This window comes from Chlamydomonas reinhardtii, chromosome 1, assembly GCF_000002595.2.
Source record: "Chlamydomonas reinhardtii strain CC-503 cw92 mt+ chromosome 1, whole genome shotgun sequence".
In the NCBI taxonomy this organism is placed as follows: domain Eukaryota; kingdom Viridiplantae; phylum Chlorophyta; class Chlorophyceae; order Chlamydomonadales; family Chlamydomonadaceae; genus Chlamydomonas; species Chlamydomonas reinhardtii.
In genome coordinates, this window is record NC_057004.1 from 6,799,598 (window position 1) to 6,819,467 (window position 19,870).

The 19,870-nt window shown below is 63.8% G+C and overlaps 4 protein-coding genes across 5 annotated transcripts; 2 read left to right on the plus strand and 2 right to left on the minus strand.

The window, feature by feature from the left end:
* Position 1: 1 nt before the first annotated feature.
* CHLRE_01g049050v5 (uncharacterized protein) lies at positions 2–2,759 on the minus strand. The gene is made up of 6 exons (XM_001690180.2): positions 2,576–2,759; positions 2,452–2,502; positions 2,077–2,184; positions 1,794–1,886; positions 1,325–1,450; positions 2–992 (listed from the first exon to the last, which is right to left on the minus strand). The coding sequence occupies exons 1-6, from the start codon at positions 2,645–2,647 to the stop codon at positions 717–719; spliced, it is 726 nt and encodes a 241-aa protein (XP_001690232.1). The 5' UTR covers positions 2,648–2,759; the 3' UTR covers positions 2–716.
* Positions 2,760–2,887: 128 nt separating this feature from the next.
* Positions 2,888–11,737, plus strand: CHLRE_01g049100v5 (uncharacterized protein). The gene is made up of 13 exons (XM_043058932.1): positions 2,888–3,408; positions 3,729–4,023; positions 4,200–4,376; positions 4,551–4,684; positions 4,860–4,918; positions 5,150–5,295; positions 5,476–8,457; positions 8,562–8,936; positions 9,092–9,312; positions 9,577–9,683; positions 9,905–10,005; positions 10,166–10,574; positions 10,764–11,737. Exons 1-13 carry the CDS (start codon positions 3,296–3,298, stop codon positions 10,784–10,786), a joined length of 5,142 nt encoding a protein of 1,713 aa, XP_042928846.1. The 5' UTR covers positions 2,888–3,295; the 3' UTR covers positions 10,787–11,737.
* A 174-nt stretch (positions 11,738–11,911) lies between these two features.
* On the minus strand, positions 11,912–13,207 carry CHLRE_01g049117v5 (uncharacterized protein). Its single transcript, XM_043058933.1, has 2 exons — positions 13,025–13,207; positions 11,912–12,628 (listed from the first exon to the last, which is right to left on the minus strand). The coding sequence occupies exon 2, from the start codon at positions 12,616–12,618 to the stop codon at positions 12,397–12,399; it is 222 nt and encodes a 73-aa protein (XP_042928848.1). The 5' UTR covers positions 12,619–12,628; positions 13,025–13,207; the 3' UTR covers positions 11,912–12,396.
* CHLRE_01g049132v5 (uncharacterized protein) lies at positions 13,008–19,619 on the plus strand. Of its 2 annotated transcripts, none has more exons than XM_001689701.2 (11): positions 13,008–13,870; positions 14,055–14,088; positions 14,181–14,304; positions 14,506–14,664; positions 14,877–14,969; positions 15,188–15,328; positions 15,521–15,743; positions 15,950–16,138; positions 16,335–16,614; positions 16,787–16,880; positions 17,096–19,619. In XM_001689701.2, exons 1-11 carry the CDS (start codon positions 13,342–13,344, stop codon positions 17,300–17,302), a joined length of 2,073 nt encoding a protein of 690 aa, XP_001689753.2. In that variant the 5' UTR covers positions 13,008–13,341; the 3' UTR covers positions 17,303–19,619. The 2 variants fall into 2 exon arrangements, with proteins under 2 accessions (XP_001689753.2, XP_042928847.1); XM_043058934.1 differs by having other exon boundaries at positions 13,313–13,870.
* Positions 19,620–19,870: the final 251 nt, after the last annotated feature.

Here is a 19,870-nt window from a genome sequence, read left to right on the forward strand (position 1 = left end):
TAACGCAGCTTAGTCCATGTACCGTATGTTAGCAACGAGCGTCGATTCCAGTCGATCACCGATTGCTAACACGTTACATCGTTGCGACAGCAGGGCACGAACCACCAAGGAGCTCAACCGTAGCACACCCAACAGTTCTGTATTACGATGGCAGCCAGGACTGCAGCATTTCGTCAGCTACCCACCAGCACCCGCAAGTGACCGGTCTGACGAGGTATGAAGGCCCATTACTCAGTCAAGTCCTGCTCCTCTAAAAGTCATCACCCAAATCGTGGTCGACCAGCAAGCAATGCACTACGTCACGGCGCCGCTCCGCGTCGAACCCCACGGTCGAACCCCCTTATGCCAGGGGCGGCCCTCAGGTAGGTCCTGCTGGGCTCCCATGCTAGTGCCCCCCCGGCGTACCGGCGCCACGTTTTGCGCCAGGCGGCTCCACAAGGCCCAGTCACCGCCCCCCGTCGTTCATAGACGGCATACCCGCTATACACACGCACCACACCCCATGCCCCGCACCGCCGCCTCTGGGCCCCGCTGCCGCAGGCTCCTTCCCGCCAACGCGTGGGCGTACTCACACGACCATCCGTAATCACGCCTTTGCTGCCACGACCTCCCCCGGCTTACCCATTCCACCGCCGCCGCCAGCCCGCTCCCCCATTGTATCCAACATTCGAACCCGCCCACTCCCGTGACCATCATTCTACCCTCCAACGTCATTCTTACTTGGGCGCTGCTGGCCCGCTGAGCTGTGAGAAAAACGCCAGCTGCTCGTCTTGCGTCATGGCCGCGCTGCTGGGCGGCGCCACGCCGGACACCGGCAGCGGCACGGCGATGCCGCCCGGCGCTTGCATGGGCGCGCCCGCAGCATTGCCCTTCTTCTGACACGCTTCGGCGCCGCCCGGCTGGGAGTTGCAGCCGCCTGGCCGCGTGCAGCAGTCCTCGCCGCCCTGAGCGATCATCTCGCGGTACATGTTGGCCAGGTAGGCGTTTTGGTCCTGGGAGGGCGGGTCCGGGGTGGAGGGCATATCACTACAGTTGCGCAGGGAACGAGGTGCGCATTGTGGCGCAAAACGCGCACGAGCGAGCTTGCAGTAAGAAAGCGGGCGGGCCTGGCGCAGGGAAGTGAAGTAAATCGTTGCGTGGCAATGTGCTTCTGCGGGAAATCCTGACAGTCTTTACCTGCCGCGTCTTCGCGCTTGAGGAGATGGAAAGCGCTTTCATGCTGCCCCGTCCATGTCCCATTGCCCGCATGGCCAGCACTGCTCAATCAGGAGTTTCGCTGACATGAGTCACGCACCCGCAGCCCGTGGCACACACATACACACACCTGCGGCGACATGCCCTTCATCTTCTCCATCCGCGACACCATCTCCGCCCGGAAGCGATTGAGCGTCTCGTACTTGGAGCGGAACATGGACTCGGGCATCTCCGCCTCGTCCAGCACCATCTCCTCCTGCGCAGCACACCGCGTGGCCACAGATGGCAGGGCCGAAAGAAGTAGAAGCATCCATCAGCGTAACCCTATTACATTCCGTCATCCGTCCCATGCTAACAGGGGCTGACCCAGGAGAGCAGCCACGCGGGGTGGCCCTTTTCGGCCACGTCGGGCGTTGTGTCACAGTCCGGCGTTGCTGGGATCAGCTCAGCTCCGCCGGTCCCTGGATGCATCCATGTTTTGCCCCGTCCTGCCCGGCCCCCGGGGACTATGATGTTTGGTCCGGGCGCACAGCATTCCTTGCGTCCCCTCGTGACCGCCCGCTCCCCCATCCTGCCCCCCCCCCCATCCCGCTCCCCACCTTTTGCACGTGCTCGTAGAACTGGCGCATGAAGAAGGCGTCGCTGCCGTACTCGGGGTGCACGCGCGACAGGCATTTGAGGCCGAAATCCCCCTGAGGGCAGATGGAGGCAGCAGCATTGGCGAGTTTGGGGCCGTGCCAGTGTCCCACTCCACACACCTCAGGCCCAGCCCATGATGTCCACGCGCCAAACGATGACGATCAAGCGCCAAGCCTACGGCACCGCACCACGGTCGGCTGAGGACGCTGTGGCTGCTCCCCGGTGCTGGCACACGGCACGCACCTGGATGCCCATGCTCTCAAAGATCTGCTTCTGCATTCCGTTCACCATCTCCTCAGACGTGCCCGGGCCGCGCTGCGAGTGCGCCACGCTCAGCAGCTGCTTAAACTCCTGCATGGGGTAAGCAAGGCGTCAGGTTTGGCCACCCCAGGAAGTTGGCCGGGCGAAGGTCCAAAGCCGTCACAGGCACGCGTGAAAGTGTTGCTGAGGGACGCTCCGCTCAAAGCGTGCCGTGCCGCTCCCGCCCCGTCTACGCGCACACCTGGCTGCGCCCGACACGATATGCGTGCCGGCAGCCACCTGTTTGCGCTTGCTGCGTCCCCCTGTGCCCACTGCAGGTGGACGTCATAGACGCTGATGGTGCGTGGCCCCGCTCACCGGGTTACTGAATTGTTTGGCGGACTCCGCGAAGAACTGGGCCAGCTGGTCCTGCACAATAAGCATTTGAGATACTGCTCAATGACAGTCTTTCGGCACTGCTTAATACTACCGCGCAGCTCACCTTTGTGAGCATGCCCGCCTTCTGCAGCGGCTTTGCGTCATACTCGTTGACAAGAGCGTTGAGCCAGTTCATGTTGCCTGTGAGTCTTGTATAAGCAAGTTGATAGTGCCTTGCGGCAGACAGTCCCTTTCCGTTTGCCGAGGGAACGAGGCTGCATGCGCCGATCAGCTATCCAGATTCCTTGTTAATTTTAGCGTATATAACACTCCTGTAGAAATGTAGAATTAAGGAGGTCATGCAAGTCTGCAATGACGACCCGCGCGCCATTGGTCCTTCCAACTCGCCCTGCCCATTTTGGTAGTGCCTGCACCTAATTATAACAGCTTCATACACTGCATTGTTGCGCTGTACACCAAGTCAACGGGAAGACAGAGCGGGCAAACCGGACCCCGCAAGTGCTCTCACGTCTAGGCAACCAAACGACATTGGAATATATCGCATCTATATTATATTGCACCATTCAATTTTCAGCTGCTGCCCTTGTAAATTTGAAGGGCTTGGGCGCCCGAGCTCAAGCGAAGCGTTCTCCAGCTCCAGGGTTGACGCCGGTTCCATTGTAATACGCTGCAAGAGGCCTCATTGTGATGGAATGAGCTATGCTGGATATTGCGGTCTCCAAGAACGCTTGCACATGAATTGAGAGGGTTACGCTCATGAGGAGCACGCGCTGGTGCAGTGGCAACCTCATGAGCGAACCGTGAGACCTGTGCGGGTGTAAGGATGGGCTTCGTGATCGTAGCGTTGCTTCTTGGGTTCGTCGGAGCGGTTGTCGCCTGTGCGGCAGCGGCAGCAGCGTTCGCCCTTGCCACCAGTGTGGCGACTTCAAAGTACAAGTAAGTCCGGGCCACCCCTTATGCCCCCTTACTAACCATTATGATGTACGAGAGACCCTAGAGCTTCAGGGGGCCCTTCACACGGCACTGTTGCAGGCGGGGTTGGTGGCGGGGAGGGTAACTGGTTTCGCAACGGCCGGCGCAACTGTGCACCAGCGCTGCGTGCGGATCGTCTTCTCAGTCATGTCCTTACTACGTCGCATGTATATTCGTACCCCATTCTGCGCGGTGAGAAAGACTTCACCCTGCCCGCCACCAACCACCGCCACCAACCACCGCCACCAACCGCCGCCGCCAACCGCCGCTCCTGTCCACCGCAGAAAGCAGCTGCACGGCGTTACTGCCCGCTATGAGGCAGTGCTACGAAATGCCGATGCTGGGGGTCTGGGGCCTGGGGCGCCCACTGCGGCATCTGGTGCTGCGGGCGGCGCTGCAGGCGGCGCCGCCGCTGGCGGCCCCGGGGGCGGCGCAGGCGCTGGAGGAGGCGTTGCGGCCATGTACGAGTCATTCACGTTGGGGTGGCTCAACCTGCTGGTGCAGCACCTTTGGGTGCCGGTGCTTGAGAAATTCGTGTCTACTCTTGCGGCGGAGCGGCTGCAGGTCATCCTGAACGAGGTGGGGGCAAGCCCGAGAGCGCGCTTCCACCGTGCAGCGCGAATGACAGCTGAGCTTCGTGTTCGGATCAGGCGGCACGTGTAGCTTCCTGTTCTACTGGCGCGCGGTTTGGTGCCTTGCGTGACGGCCAACTCCACAATCCATACCCAGCGTGCGCCAACCTATCGCCCTTGCAGGTACTGCGCAAGTTTGCGACTCGCGCCCCCTGGAAGTTCATTGAGTCGGTGGCGGTTGAGGAGGTGACCTTCGGCCTGGCGCCGCCGCAGTTCCAGTTCTGTACGGCCAAGTACGACCCCAGCAGGTCGTACCTGCTGCTCACCATGAACATGCACTACCACAGCAGTGGCTTCCAGGTAGGTGGCGGTGGCGCGAGTGGTGTGGCCGTGTGGGAGCTTAGGCCGGGTTGCAGAGTGGGCAAGCCAGGGTGGCAAACGCCACCACACAAAGGCCGGCCAGCTAGCTCTGCACCATACGTGTCTTACTGAGGCAACTCCGTGCGCGCGTGTCTCCGCGCCTGTGTTCCGCAGGCGGTGCTGACGCCGCGCATGCGTCAGATCGGCCTGCTGCAGCCTTTCAGTGTGCGGCTGGAGATCATGCAGCTGCACATCGCCGGCAAGCTGCACCTGGGACTGCACCTCACAAAGGAGCCGCCAGGCATCAAGTGAGCGGGGCTGGGGGCACGGCGCGCAAGGGCGAGCCTGGCACCGGGCTAATATGCCTGACCGTTATGTGATCTGCTCCCTTAGGCCAATCGTCGGGCACGTCGGTGCCCTCCACTGCAGAAGGGGCTGACCTGCGCCCTTGCACGTCTGCCCTTGCCCGCCTGCCTGCCTCAGGGGCATCGACTACTCCTTCGCAGCGCCGCCGGAGTTTGACATCCAGGCCAGCCCCGTGGGTGAGCCGGCCGGCTGTTTGAGTGCATGCCGTGCCGCCGTATCGATATGCTGCTAGCTGTGATGTCATCGCACGCGGGAAACCCGTTACCCAGCTGAGGCGGCTGTGCCGCGTCGTCGGGCGCCCCTGCGATCGCACCAAACCCACGCACCCACCACCGCACGCGCTGCCCCTGCGCTTGGATTTCCTCAGCATCCTTGCAACACCCCTCGCCGCACCCGCTCACTCCCAGGCTACCTGAACCTGCACGGCGAGCTGCCCGGGCTGGTGGGCCACCTGCGCACGCACCTGCAGCGCATCATCACGCGTCGCCTGGTGGAGCCGCACCGCCGCTACCTTGACCTGCAGCGCATCTACCGCAACAAGCACCTGCAGCGGGTGAGGGCGCTGCAATGGGTGTCGGCAAAATCCCGTATCGCTTATCAGGGGTGTCGGGGTTAGGGTGTCATGCATGCACACAATACGGTTTGACTGCTTTACACGGTCCGACACGTCCGGGGCTGGCTACAGCTGCTCACTTTCATGTAAATGCGCGGACATGATACGTTGTGCTCGCAGGTGGGTGGTCCGGGAGGCTGCCTCCGCGTATGCGTCATTGGCGGTCGCAACCTGATGGGGGCACGGGCCGGCGCCGCAGGGGCTGCGGGAGCAGGCGCGGGTGCGACGGGCGGCGGCGCAGGGCCCAATGCGGCCGCCAGCGGGGCTGCAGGCAGCGCGGCGGCGCCCGACTGCGACCCGTATGTGGAGCTGCGGTTCGGGCGGGAGGTGTTCCGCACGCCCATTGCCCACCACACCGCCGACCCGGTCTTCAACTGGCAGTTTGACCTTCGGCTGCCTGCCGACCTCGCCTCCGCGGGGCCCTCCCCGGCAGCGGCGGCCGCGGCCGCTGGCGGCGACCCCGTCGCTGCGGCCGCGGCAGCTGGGGCCGCAGCCGCGGCTGCGGCTGCGGGCAACGTGGTGTTGCACTTCCGGGTGCTCAACGCACGCACGATTGGCGAGCCCGAGATCCTGAGCACCGGGACCCTGGACGTGGGCACGCTGGCGCTCCAGCCCAACGGCGACCCGCGCGCCCGCCTGCTGGAGCTGTCGGCGTTGGGGCCTGGGGCTTCATCGGGCGGGGCTCAGGCTGGGCCGCAGGCGCAAGCCTTCGGCGCGTCCCGGGGCACGCTCAGCCTGCAGGTGTGCTGGCTCAAGGCCGCAGCCAAGCGAGGCAGCCCGTTCCCGCAGGATGCGGCCCGCACCGCCGCCATCGCCGCAGCCGCTGCAGCTGCAGCGGCCGCGGCAGGCGTCGCAGCGTCGGCCGCCGTCCCACCCGGTGTGGACCCCGCCGCGTTTGCGACAGCGGCGGCGAGCGCTGCAGGCAGCGGCCCAGGGCTTGCAGTGCCGGGCATGCATCGGCATGCAGCCGGGGGCAACACCGCGTCGCCGTACAGCAGCAGCGCGGGCACGACGCCGGCGCAGATGACGCCGGCGCCTTCCTTCCGCAGCAACAACCAGGGCACGCCGCCTCAGGGCACGCCGCCTGGTGCCGGCCGGCGCGGGGCTGGCAGCAGCGGCGCCGTCAGCGGCGGGGCCAGCGGTGGCGACCTCGCAGCCATGGGTGCGGCCGAGGCGGTGGCGGCGCACGCCTCAGACGTGACGGGCTCCCGGCCGATGCCGCCCAGCCGTGGCGACGCCAGCAGCGGTGCGACAGCAGGCGCTGTCGACGCGTCGTCGAGTAGCAACCGCGAGGCGACCAAGTCGGCGCGGGGCCTGGTGGCAGCTGCAGCGGCCGTGGGCGGCATGTTCCGGCGGGCGCGGCCGCATCCAGCGGTGGCCGTCGCCACCTCAGCCGCGGCAGGCGTGGGCCCAGGGGCGCACCACAGCCGCCAGTCGTCATCGGACTCGTCCGGGCTGCCCCTGCAGCAGGCAGCGGCGGGCGCACATCACGGCCGCTTTGCGCAGCACGCGACCGCGGGGCCGCACGGCGGCACCGCCCACCTCAGCCGCGGCCCCTCCCGTCAATCGTTGACGCTCGCGTCGGAGCTGACGCTATCAGACGGCACGCCGCTGCAGCAGCAGCAGCAGCCCGGCAGCGGCCTCAACGGCCACATCGGCTACCCGCCCCACATCGGCGCGGATAACAGCGGCTATACCGAGCTATGTGAGACGGTCCCGGAGGGCGCATCCGCCTCAGCTTCCTCCACCTCCTCTAGGCTCTACACGGCAGGGGCTGCACCTGTGCCCGCAGTGGGGTTGGTGACGCCGCCTTCCAAATGGCCAGGGGGGCCCGGAGGCAAGGGCAGCAGCACGGGCAGCGGCGGCAAGAAGCAGACAGCAGCAGCGGCGGTGGCCGGGCGCCACCGGCGCGCGATCAGCCACATCCTCACGCTAGGTCATTGGCGTGGCATCGGTGGTGGGAGCGCGTCAAGCTTGCCTGATGATGTCAGTGGAGATGCAGGCGGTGACATTGCGTCGGCGAGCAAGGTGTCGGGCAAGCCGGGCAAGCAGGCCGCAGCAGCTGCTGGATGTGTCGCAGTGTCCGCCACAGCGAATGGGGGGCCGGCCGTAAGGAATCCGGTGGGGTCACCGGACCTGGCAGCCACGAAGGCGGCTGTAGCTGGCAACAGGTCTACCGCCGGCATCTCCTCTCCCTTTCGCATTGCAACTGCGGTCGCGGCCGCGGCTGCCGCTGGCGGTATCTCTGCAACTGGCCGGAGGGTCGATACTGACGGCTCTGCGACCATGGCGGCGCCTGGGTCGGACGTAGCTGCTCGGGCAGGTGGCGAGAACCTGCAGCCTGCTGGCGGAAGTAACGGCGTGGCCACCATGCCGCCCACACCCACACCAGGCGCCAGCGCGACTGCAGGAGCGGCAACGGCCTCCACGGCTGCGTCAGGCCAGCACCGTGCCTTGGAGCGCGATCCCCTCGCTGACATAACCAAGTCCGGCGGCGCGCCGACCGTGTCTGCAGCGGGAGCAGCGCCGCCATCACCGGGCCTGGCGCTGTACGGAGAGTCTGTTCCTCGCGAGAGCGGGACACCCACGCCGCTGCTGCCAGAGAGCAGCATGTCGGCGTCCGCAACCGCTGGCACTACTGGCGCGGCTGCAGACGCGCCCGGAAACGCGCAAAGCGTGCCTGCCCGCGCGCGTCCGGCGCATCTGCAGCCGCCACAGCACGAGCGAAATGCCTCGAGCATATCGGACGTGTCGTCCACCCCCGAAGGCCTGGCCACGATCAGTGGCGGAGGGCAGATGGGTGCTGCCGTCCAGAATGCATCGAACACCAGCTTGCTCGCAGTGGCTGAAGCTACCGCAGCTAGTGCAGTAGCGGCAGGCGCCAGGGAGGCGACCACGGAGCGCGGTGGTAGCAGCGGCGTCGCAACGAACGGACTCGTTAGGGGCGCTGCCAGCGGACCGCAGGCAAGGGCAAATAGCATGAGCAAACCTGCGGCTCGCAGCCAGGTGTCCACGCTGTTCGGCCTGTTTGGGTCCTCAGCAAGTGTAGCGGCGGCGGCGGCCGGTCACGAGAGTGCGGACGCTTCGACCTCGCAGGCCCAGGTGCGTATGCATTGACGCCTCACCGAGAAAAGCTGGTAGTTTGTGCTTGCGGAGGGGCTTCTAAGCCTTACGCTGTGTCGTGCTTACTTTTGCATTGGTTGCAGAAGCCTCCGCTTTACAGCGGTGGATCAGGGCGTCAGCCGGCTCTTGCGGCGAACAGCGGCGGTCCTGGGTCCGCGGCAAGCGGTGCGCCGCCGCTGCCTCACGCGGTCAGCGGGGCCCAGAAGGCGCTCGCCCACCAGCGCACGGTATCAGGCGGAAGCCCCACGCCCGGCCACAACCGCCCACAGCACAGCCCCTACGCACAGGGCAGCCCAGCTGTCAGCACCCCGCTGGCGCAAGCCGGCGCGTCGGGCAGCGTGGCGGGGCACGGGGACGGCCCCAGCGGCGCCGTGAGCGGCACGGGGTACGCGAGCGGGCCCCCACCGCACGCGGACCTCATGTCGTCCTTCAACGCAGCCAATGTGTCGCCGTGGCAGGTGCGCAGCCGGTGGCCCGGCAGGCGGCACAGGGGCTCCTCTTCCTCGCGCTGTCTGGGTTTGATCATGGGCTGCGCGCATGATTGTACATGCTGACAAACATAAACAAACGTGCCTGTCACTTTGTTCCGCGGCAACCGTGCGCCCTACAACAGGAGCCGCCACAGGGTGCTATGGGCGGCCTGGCCGCAGGCTTCAGCGGCGCGAGCCATGGAGCTGGCGCTGGTGTTGGCGGCGCCGACTCGGCCCTGCTGCAGTCGCTGGCTCAGGTGATGAAGATGCACCGGCTGCTGCAGAGCGAGCGGGCGGCGCGGGCCGAGGCGATGGAGATGCTGAGCGAGGTGCGGCGCAAGTACGATGCCATGGTGCGACTCAGGTGAGTTGGGGTTGGGGTTGGAGTGGGGTGCCGGAGTGGGGTGCTGGAGCTGCTGGATTTGCACGACACGTGTGCGGCGATGTACGTTCGTTGGCGCCGCCTAACCGTGTGTGCCAATGCAGTGCATGCTGCGCTTTGGCCGGGCATGTAGCACACTCAGCTCCAGGCGATTGTAGGTCGGCACCACCGCACCGCATCCGCGTGTCCTGACGGCTCCTCCCTGCCTCGCTGTTTCCCTGCTGCCGCCGCCCCCGCCGCCTCCAGGCGCTTTGAGAACAACCGCGCGCTGGTGGAGGGCGCGCGCTTCCTGCTGCATCTGGGCCGCGACGTGCGGCGCGTTGTGGTGTGGTACAACGAGCCGCGCGGGCGGGGTAAGAGGGCTGGCGCTGGTGTAGTAGGATGAGCGCTGGACAAACCATGGGTCTGACAGCTCCTTACCACATGGAACTAGGCCGGACGGCATTATTTGCAGTCGAAACCGCTCCCTCTATCTTCTGGTCCATCCACTAGCCCCGCCCATCGCCCAACACCACCGCCATCGCCACCTTGCGGATAGTGTACCGAATCCTCCGAATTCTCCGTACGCCGACAGTGCAGGTGGACCCAGACACAGGCGGACTGGCGGAGCGGGGCGGCGGAGCGGGGGCCGCGGGCGCAGGCAGCGAGCCCTGGCCGCGCAGCTTCCAGCCGCAGGTGCGGGTGTCAGCGTCCTGCAGTCACATGCATTGGCGTGGTGTGCACGTGCGTGTGTGCAGGCGCGCTCGTGTTCCGGCAGATTGTCGTCTCCTCGCAACTGCGAATCGTACCCTGACTGCCCCGCCTCCAATACCCTGCCTCCGCCTCCAACCCCCAGGAGCTGGAGCGCGCGGAGCGCAGCGCCACGGCCTTCCCCAACCCCAGCGCCTGGGCGGGCGTCATGGCCGCCATCATGGGCCGCGTGCGGCCGCCCGCGCCCACCTCGCTGGACCCGCTCAAGTGCTTCAGCCTGTACCTGGAGGGCGGCCGCGCGCTGCACCTGCAGCTGCCGCCCAGCGGCAACGGCAGGAGCCGGGACGAGTGGGTGGATGCGCTGCAGGACATCGCGGCGCGAGCCAGCAGGGCGGCGGCGGCGGGCGCGGCGGCCGGCGCAGCGGCGGCGTCTGGAGGCGTGGCGGCGGGGAGTAGCGTGGGCAGGGAGGACAGGCACAGCATGGCTGCACTGACCGCGGCAGCGGGCGGTGGTGTGGCGGCGACGGCAGCCAAGGCGTCGCGCGGGCATTCTGGTGAGTTTCGCCCAGGGCACGGACAATGGCATAGGTTTGCAGAGCTGCGTGGCCGCGCTTGCTCATCATGGCCATACGTAAAGTAGTCGTGCCTGGAACCCCACGCCGGAAACCCCCTCAGCTTCTGGTTCTTGGTTACGGGCGGTTATTTGGGCTTGGCATTGATCACTCCGACTTGTCCCATTGCAGGTGCAGGTGTTGGCGGCACGTAGGATGGTGTGCGTGACATCAGTCCATTTTCACCGAATCGTAGCCGAAACGGAACCCGGAGGTACTCTCGGCCACATTGTTTGTCGGCTAGACGCATTTGTGAACCTGCTGCACATCACTTGCAGCATCATTTACACGGCGGATGCGCATGCTCATGCCACGTGATTACAGTAATGCGAGTTTAAGAAACGCCAGCGAGCGCGCAACTTGCGTGGTATCCTGCATTGAGAAGCAAGGGCTGGCAGTAAGAGTTAGGTAGGGTGGGTCAGAAGGTCTGCGAGTGATAAGCCCTGAAATGCTGCTTGGTAGGGCTCTCCCTTGATAGTGCTCAGGGCTCAATCAAGGGATGACAAGTTGAGCATCGCAAGGCACAGAATTGCAAGGCAGGCACTTGGGCAGGCAGTGGCCGAGAATTGGGGGGGGGGGGGCAGCCAGGATGCGCAGTGATTATCATGACTGTTCACAACAGGTTATGAGGTGATCGCACATCCGAGCCCTGTGATTCAGAGTTATTCTGTATGCATAGTATTTGACCGACCAGACCGGCACAACTATCGGGCAGGCTCATGCGGGCGCCTCGCAAGCTCTTAAGCCCGGGCGCGTCAATACCGGGGCGGCAGAATTGATGGCAGTGGCTGGATTAGCGATGGGGGTGGATGAAGTGCGTGTGTGCCGTACTGTATGTAGGTGGTGGAGTCTGGAGGACATGTTGAGCCTGTCCTCCCCAGCTGTCCGGCCTAGGTCCGTTGGCGTAGGGAGCTAGATGGGTTGCGCCTGTCTCAGCGCGAGCCCCAATACACCGTCCTGAGTGGTCGTCTGTCCTAGGCGCAAGCTCAACACATTGCTTCGGCGTGTGGGCACGCGGCGTTGGCGAGAGCCACGGATGGCCCTAATAACGTGGGCTCATGTGAGTCATGTCGCACCCGTGGAGGGCACTGTAACCGGGCCATTCGTCACCCGCGCTGCCCGTACGCCCCGTACGCCGATGCCCTGTGCCCCTAGGGCCTGAGCCAGCGAAGCCGTGCAGAATTCATCAACCACACCCGAGATCCACTTCATGCCTCCGTTGGTGGTGAGGCGTGCAGCGCGCGGCCGGAGGCGGCGTGGTGGCAGGGGACACCTGCTTCGCGACGGTTTGCTCAGAGTTGCGTACCGTATGCACTGTGGACATCGGCAGGGCCGCTGCTCGAGCACTGTGCCGTGTCTGCTGCAGTCATACTGGACATGCCCCTGGGCAGTCCCGCACCAACACAGGGCAGTCCCGCAGGCAGCCCCGCACCAACACAGTGCAAACCGGGCCCCGGGTCTCAAGCAGGCCAGGGAACAAAGGCAGCGGTTACCCGACCGCCACGCACGCACGCCGATGCAAGTGGCCGCGCGTTCTGGCCCAGCAACAAAACAGGCCAGCGACTACACGGGAACCACCGCAGGCGCACGATCACGCGCAGTCACACACGCACCAGCCCGCAGCAAACCGGGGCACGGGCCTTCCGCAATCCGGGGCACATAAGCAGCAGCGAACCGACCTCCACAACAAAGCAGACTAGCTGTCACACGGGAGCCAGCGCACGAGCACACACGCACTAACACGCCGCCAAATTAGGTCAGCACACTAGAAGGGTTTCGCCCAGAGCGCCCACAACAACTCCGCGTTCGCGCGCGCCGCGACCTCCAGCAGCTGCGGCACCAAGCACCGTGGGCACACGGGAGGGCCACCGGCGTTGCATGCTATGGCAACAATAGACAGGTTGGCGGGGTGGCGGGGTGGCGGGGAGCCGTGCGGCCGCATTACCCCTGGCTGCTGTCTCCAGGCAGGGTACAGGCGGGGCTGCATCAACTGATGGCTGCAGAGGCAGCCACGGCGGCTGCGGCGGTGGTGGGTGTGCTGGCGGTGGTGAGGGCAGCGGCAGCAGCAGGAGCGATGGTAGAAGGATGGGCACTGCGCCGGCGTTAGGGCACAAGCTGTGCGCCAACCCGCACTTCTCACTGAACAGCGCGTTGATAGCGCCCCGCTGCGGCAAGACATGTGTGCGGCGCCGTGCTGCAACATGCAGTGCCTGCCACTACTGGCGGACTGGCAGGGCGGCACTCGGGCATCTATAATGGATCCACCGCGCTGGCAACAGGGGCAGTGAAAGCAGTAGTCTAGGCATGAACCAACTGAGTTGGCGTACGTTGATACAGTCAGGATGGCTCTGCCCTGCTCAGTGCCCCGCTAAAGTTGCTACAGCGCTACCCACCGCAGCCCGGCAAGTTTCTGAGACCGCTACTGAGTTTACTAACAACACGCACCCTGGACCAGCTTCCTTAGCTGAGCAGGTGCCTGAGTCACTCCATTACTCCGGTTTCGTATCGATTTGTGGCGCTGCGACTTTAGAAGGGCGCTTTGAATAGCAAAGCAAGACAAAGTTTTGCAAGGGTCCGACGACCAGGGGGAAATGGATGCGCAATGCGCACAAGGTAAAGCCCTCTTGCTGTCGGGACCCGTTGTATTATATTAATATGCGATAACACACACATAGTCGAAAGCAACACAAACAGTAATTCCATAAAAAAAATGCCCGTTGGGCACCAAAGCCTATCGGGGACCCGCCGCAGCGTGGTCCCTAAGGACAGGCATCCACTAGCTAGCCTACCTAGGGGCTATAGGCATTGCACTGGCCGCCAAGTACACCAGCCGCAGGCTTCGTTGAGCTCGGGCCCCCCTGCTCCTGCATCCGGCTTTGCTGCGTCCCCGCAGCGCTCTGTTCGGGTCAGGGTGATAGCAGATGCTCCCAACGTCAGCATAAATGTGGAGCAACACCTGTTGACCCTCGCTCGCTTCTTGGGGCCAGACGGGACAGAAAATGTGGAGCTTCTGCAACAAGCGGTGGCCGCGACTGACGCTGTCCGCGCGACGGTTGCGCATGCAGTAAATAGCAAGCTACCAGGCGTGAAGTCGCTGCAGACAAACGTGGTGAACAGCGGCGCGCTCGCCCCTCTCACTGCCCTGGCGCGGCGGGGCTATGCGGAGGCGTTCGAGGCGCTTCAGATTCTGTCCTACCGCAACACAGTTGTGTGCCAGCAGCTGGTGGAGAAGGGCGTAGGTGAGCGTCGCCAGACCTGCATCGCGCATGTCGCACCGAATGTCACCGTCGAAGCGCTCTTTGCAGGGCGGTTGCGAGGGCTTTGAAGCTTATGTGGAATAGCAGACACGGGAAAGCGACCGAAGCTTTGGTCACGCTGTCGTCTGGAAACCACGTGCTTGTGCCCTCCTGTGCCCCTCCGCAGTGGACCTGATCGCCAACACCCTCAACGACAGCAGGTCTGTGCTGCGCTGTGGTTCCTTGACTAGCCACTTTACCCAACACCTCACCACAGCCTACTGACCGTTCGATATCACGCCTCTATCTACAGTGTGGACCTGCAATGCTCCATGTGCTTCCTTTTGACCGCGCTGGCGGCCTTCGCGGACTCGTCACACGCGCCCATGATGCGTGCCGGCCTCGTACCGAAGCTGGTGATGCTGTGCCGGACAGAGGTGAGCACGACATGCGGCATGTGCACACATGTCATCTACGGGTGGGTGACCAGCACCGCTCCAGCTCCAGTCGGTGATCTGTTTGGGAGTCGGAGACCCACCAGCAGCACGATTGCTGCACGCATTCCTCATGCCCACGTTCCCTCCAAGTGCAATCAGTACCACACCCTCCCGACCCCGTACTTCCACGCAAACACGCAGGTGTCGCAGATGTCGGTGGAGACGGGCTCGCGCGCGGCCACGCTGCAGACGCGCGCCGCGGCGGTGCTGCGCAACCTTGCGCACAACCAGCGCAACCACGCGGTGCTCATACAGGCGGGGGCGGTGGACCCGCTGGTTGACATCATGCGCAGCTCTACGGTGGGTTGCCTCAGGCCGTGCGTGCCCTAGGGTAGCTGGGCGGCGCGGGGAGGTGGTGCGTGGAGCGGGATTGGATTGACGGGTGGTCGGTGAAAAGGAATGAATTCTGCATGGCCGCCGCATGCACCAGCTCCGCCATCACCCCCGGGCTGCATCGATAGCTCTGGACATCAACCACGCTGTAACCGTTCGGGGCTCTTGTCCGTGCACAGGACCCGGCGTCGCGCATCAACGCGGCGGTGGCGGTGGCGTGCCTGGTGGGGCACGAGGAGGGCAACCCGCGGCTGCAGCTGGATGAGGACCTGGTAAGGCAGCGTGTGTCGCGCAGGGGGAAAGTGGTGGAGGCGGCAGCGCTGTATCGAGCGAACTGGGGTGCTGGCATGGACGCTGGGGACCACGCGATGGCCAGCAAAGGCGAGGGCGTCACCGTTTAAAGGGGATCAGGGCTGATGTTGGCGCTGGGCGCGGGTTTGCGAACGGGATGTGAGCTCTAAATGTGTTTCGCGGGTGCTGGACATGGCAGGTTGGGGAGATGCTGGGCGTGCTGGACTCGGCATGCCAGGGCGGCATGAAGTACGGCATCTTCTGGACGGTGTGGAAGCTGTGCCAGGGCCTGGCCTCGCTCAGCGTCAATGACAAGAACAAGGAGATGATCACCAGCAAGGTGCGATGCAGCAGGGGCCTGTCAGGCTGCTCCGGGGGAAAGCGCATGCGGCGGGTTGCGCACGACGTATGCGGGCTGCGCCAACATGGCAAACGCATACCCTATCTCTCCAGCCAGTGCGCTGACACTCTGCTGTTCTCCTGCATGTTCTCACCGTGCCTCTCCCGTACCCCCTTACACGTGACGGCGCAGGGTGGCGTGGACATCCTAGCGGAGGTGGTGATGGGCAAGCATCACAACCAGGAGACGGCACACCGCTTCGCGCTGTCTGCCCTCTGGAACCTTGCCTTCAACGAGCGCAGCAAGGCCGTCATCATCAACACACCCGGCCTGGTGGACTCTATCCGCACCCTCCTGTCTTCGTCCGAGTCGCCCAAGACGCGGGAGGTGGCCAAGGGCGCGCTGTGGACGCTTGGTGGGTGCTTGGGGCAGGGTGGAGCCCAGGGATGGCCGTTCGCATGCGCCAGCCTCCTTGGGTCCGCTAGCCAAACCAGTAATCGGCGTGCATTGGTTGTGCGCGTTTTGGTAGACGGCCAGGCGCGCTACGTGTACGTGTATGCGCATGTGCATCGCTAACGGGTGGTGTACCGGTCCTGTGTACTGCATCGTGTGCTTGCGCAGGCCTTGAGCAGGACGTTCGCAGCCTGCAGGAGGGCGGCGGCCGGCTGGTGGCGGGCACGGACGAGGAGAACCAGACGCAGCACGTGATGCTGAGCTACGAGTGGGGCTGCCAACAGAGCGTGATGCTCATAAAGAGCGAGCTGCAGAAGGCGGGCTACCAGACGTGGATGGACATTGACAAAATGAGCGGTGAGGGAGGGTGGCGCAGGGCGGCTGGCCTGGGGCGGCTTCTGTTGGTCTTGACTACAACCCCAGGGAATGGACTGCCTTCAGCTCTTGGCATAGTGCCAGCCTCCTGCCAAGCATGCTATGCGTGCGCCCAGCTGTCACAGCGCCCATCCCTAAACCCCTCGGAACGCCTCGGCCACCTGTGTGCCCTATCTAGGCTCCACGCTGGAGGCGATGGCCAAGGCGGTGGAGGACAGCGCGGCGGTGCTGGTGTGCGTGTCCAAGCGCTACAAGGAGAGCCAGGCCTGCCGCACGGAGGCGGAGTACGCCTTCCAGCAGCGCAAGAAGATCGTGCCGGTGCTCATGGAGGCGGACTACAAGCCCACGGGCTGGCTGGGCGCGCTGATGGGCACACGGCTGTACTTCAACATGAGCGATCCGCGTCATATCGCCTCCAAGATGGGTGGCCTCATAAAGGAGCTTGGCGACGCGGGCAGGTGCGGGATTACGCAGCATGAGATGCCACATTGTTAGGGTCTACGGGCTGGTCACTTAGCGGACGCCACCTGATGGGTTGCGATGGAGATCCTTATGAGTTGTTGCTAATGTGTGATGTTCACTGGCGCATGAACCTGCGCTTGAAAGCTGCTCTGTGGCTCGCGCTTGCAGGGTCAACGTGACTGTAAAGGAGGCGGCGCAGCGCAGCGCGTCCATGTCCGTGGCCACTGCCTCGGACCGCGCGGAGGGCTGGAATGTGTACGAGGTGCGCCTGCGTGCCCGCGTCCCTCTGACCCCCTACTGCACCTAATGGGTAGAAGCTTGCCATTGAAGCCGGCTAATGCCGCCTGCCCCGTTGCCACCTGCCCAGTCACTCGTGATCGCCCGCAACCAAGTGCGCAAACGGCCAGCACCACATCGGCGGCTGGTTAACACGGCCTTCCTGTCCTCACGCGCCCTACCCCTGCCCCCGCGGCCCAGGTGGAGGAGTGGCTGAAGCGCATCAAGTGCTCGGACTACGTGGGCACCTTCCGGGAGCACAACATGGACGGCGTGGCGCTGAGCGGGCTGTACCGCATGGGCTCCGACATGCGCTTCCTGCACGAGACGTTGCGCACTGAGTTCGGCATCGCAGTCATGGGCCACCGGTTGCGACTCATCGAGGAGCTCAACAAGCTGTTTGGGTGATGTCACGGGCCGATGACACGGGCTGGGGATGCGAGCGAGGGGCTGTTGGTGCTCAGGGACGGGTGGTTAATTAGGGCCAGGTGCAGGTGCCACGCAGGCGCTTCACCACGGCGGGTTTTGGCGCACGGAACGCGAATTGCGGATGCGGCTCGGATGGCCTGAGGGTGAGCTGAGGTTAACACAGGGCATGAACAGCGCACTGCAGCAGTGACCACTGCGGCGCGACTGCATTTCCGACAGAGTGTCTTGCAGTTTTTGCATCAGAGCGTGACCACTGAAAATCTGAGCTTTAGTAGTACCGTATTTCATCGCGTTTTACATTGTTAGCTGCGGTGTTGTTGATCGGTGCTGTACGCGTTGTATGCGTTCAGCGCGTGCAGGTTGGCGTTTGCACGTTGCAGCTAAAGTGAACACACGCATGTAGATGCGAGTGGGGCAGTGTGCACAGGACAGAGAGCACACCTTGCATTGAAAGTGCAAATTCATCCACGGTGGGCGACTGGAACTTACCGGGGTCGGCCGTTTATTGTATGCAACCAGGTTCCCCTGACCGGGTTTCCTGGGCAACGCAGAAGCACTGTCGATTGTTCCTCTGCGCCAAAGTAAACTGCATGGCGCGGCGGCCTGAGAGTTGTCAGTCACTGGGGTAGTTGCTGCCACTCCGACGTTTCCAGTACTGGTGCCTGTCAGTGTTGACTGCGGTCCCCATGGAGTATGCGGAGAAAGTGGTGGCCGCGCCAAGAGCTGACTGGGCAGAGAGTGAAATGGGTCGGTCTGGAGGCGAGGGAATCTGACAGCATTTGCGGTGACGGACGGGGGCACGCGCTTGACTGCCAAGAACAAGCTACGCTTGACGCGTGTTTTGGTGTTTGACATTGCGGCTTGAAAGGCAGCACTGCGGTGTAGGCGGGTACGTGTGCACCCAACTGCCGGCCGGTGGAGCCACCTGAAACACCTTGTACGCCCAGCGACAGGCTGCATTGTGACGTTTTCTTGGTGCGGTGGATGGGAACAAGCAGTATTTGGTAAAGCCTATTGATAGCAATAGGCGGCAGCGGCCCTGGGCCCAGCATTGGCGGCGTGCATGTGCGTAGCGGAGGGGGCGAGCTAGGCCACGTGGAGGTGGACGGCGCGGTGCCGCCCAAGAAGCGGTGCCAGTGCGCAGGTTGAGGGCCTGCGGGTGTCTGGTTAGCAGTCTTTGCTGGCGAGCATAACATGGCACGTTGTGTGGTAGGATGATTTTTGCCTGTGTGTAATTTGTTATTGCCTATTGCATGTAAATAGGCGGTGGGGAAAATTCGGGCGGAGCGAGAAGTGCCTTCGCACGTCCATGGACAATTGACTTTCGCGAGGTTGCCCGAAAAGCAAGCCATCGCTTTGCGCAGTATGACTTCTGTACGTGGTAAATGTGCTACAGCTGCGGGTGTCAGGAGATGGCCATCAAGCGGCTTGGGGGGCTGAAGGAGGGGCAGCGGCCCTGGTCGGTCAAAGTCTGCAACGACTGCTTGACGACCTGGGTGAGGACCGTGCATGTGCGGGGACGGCTGGACACTGGGGACGGATTGATTGACAGGTTGACGGTTGGGACAGCTCATGTGCGCTCTCTTCTTCCTCCCCGTTCCCCATCCACAGAACCGCGACGCCTCCGCCGCCAACGTGATCCGTGTGCTCCTCCTGCTGAAGCTGATGGGCTTCGAGCGGCCGACCAAGCTGCAGCGGCCGCCATGGCCGCCGGCGGCGGCGGGGCCGGGCTGAGAGCCTGAACGGCGCTAGCAGGGCGTGGGGCTGAGGGTGCACGTGTCGATTGGCGGCGAGTGACGTGACTAGTTTGTTAGCTGCGGGTTAGCACGGACTGTGCACCCCACCCAACCGGCCACGTCCGGATTTGCGGGGATGCCAAAGGCCCCCAACAGAGAGGCGTGTGCAATTTGCGTGTGCTTAGTAGGCGCCCGCGTCAAGGTGGCTGGGTTGATAACGACCCGGGAGGGGAGGGCTCAGCCCACGGGCTCAGCCCTTTTCCTGCCTCCCAAAGGCAGCCACCTCCTTGTTTGTCCAGGTGTGATGGATGGGACGATTGCGACACAGTGATCCTGCATTTCGACGGCTGTGTAGCGTGTGTGTTTTGTGATCTGGGCCATGCTGGAAGAACTGTCAAGGTGCCCCAAAAACTGTCAAGGTGCCCCAGCCCATTGCGGCGATTCAAAACGTGGTGATGCGAGATGCGGCTGGGGAACCTGCCAGCCTGTGAGGATGAAGCCCGGTAGGTTCCGGTGCGTGGCGTCGTCGGCGATGCCGAGATGTATCGAGCTCTCATGTGGGTAGTATGGAACTCTCATGCAGGGGTCGTATCTTGTTTTGGGGGTAATGTCTAGCTCCAGACAAAAACGGCCGGGTGGCCGCCGTCTTTTGTCTGGGCACATGGCGGTTTGGGGGCTTCTCCATAGGAATTGAGACAAAACCCGCCCCAAACCCGGGCCAACAAAGTCTCGCCCCAGACATTAGCCCCCGGGAGGAATGTCTAGGAAACGGCCAAAATGGCCAATTAATGTCTGGAGACATTAAGATAGG

Bases quoted from the DNA above. Each gene is read 5' to 3' on its own strand.
- CHLRE_01g049050v5 (XM_001690180.2), bottom strand. From the start codon at position 2,647: ATGAACTGGCTCAACGCTCTTGTCAACGAGTATGACGCAAAGCCGCTG. The intron at 2,503-2,575 runs GTGAGCTGCGCG...CTTATTGTGCAG, and splicing joins AGGCGGGCATGCTCACAAAG to GACCAGCTGGCCCAGTTCTT. The intron at 993-1,324 runs GTGTGTGTATGT...CCGCCCTCCCAG, and splicing joins TGAAGGGCATGTCGCCGCAG to GACCAAAACGCCTACCTGGC.
- CHLRE_01g049100v5 (XM_043058932.1), top strand. From the start codon at position 3,296: ATGGGCTTCGTGATCGTAGCGTTGCTTCTTGGGTTCGTCGGAGCGGTT. The intron at 8,937-9,091 runs GTGCGCAGCCGG...GCCCTACAACAG, and splicing joins CCAATGTGTCGCCGTGGCAG to GAGCCGCCACAGGGTGCTAT. The intron at 10,006-10,165 runs GTGCGGGTGTCA...TCCAACCCCCAG, and splicing joins CGCGCAGCTTCCAGCCGCAG to GAGCTGGAGCGCGCGGAGCG.
- CHLRE_01g049117v5 (XM_043058933.1), bottom strand. From the start codon at position 12,618: ATGCAGCCCCGCCTGTACCCTGCCTGGAGACAGCAGCCAGGGGTAATG.
- CHLRE_01g049132v5 (XM_001689701.2), top strand. From the start codon at position 13,342: ATGCCCGTTGGGCACCAAAGCCTATCGGGGACCCGCCGCAGCGTGGTC. The intron at 15,329-15,520 runs GTGCGATGCAGC...GTGACGGCGCAG, and splicing joins AGGAGATGATCACCAGCAAG to GGTGGCGTGGACATCCTAGC. The intron at 16,615-16,786 runs GTGCGGGATTAC...TCGCGCTTGCAG, and splicing joins GAGCTTGGCGACGCGGGCAG to GGTCAACGTGACTGTAAAGG.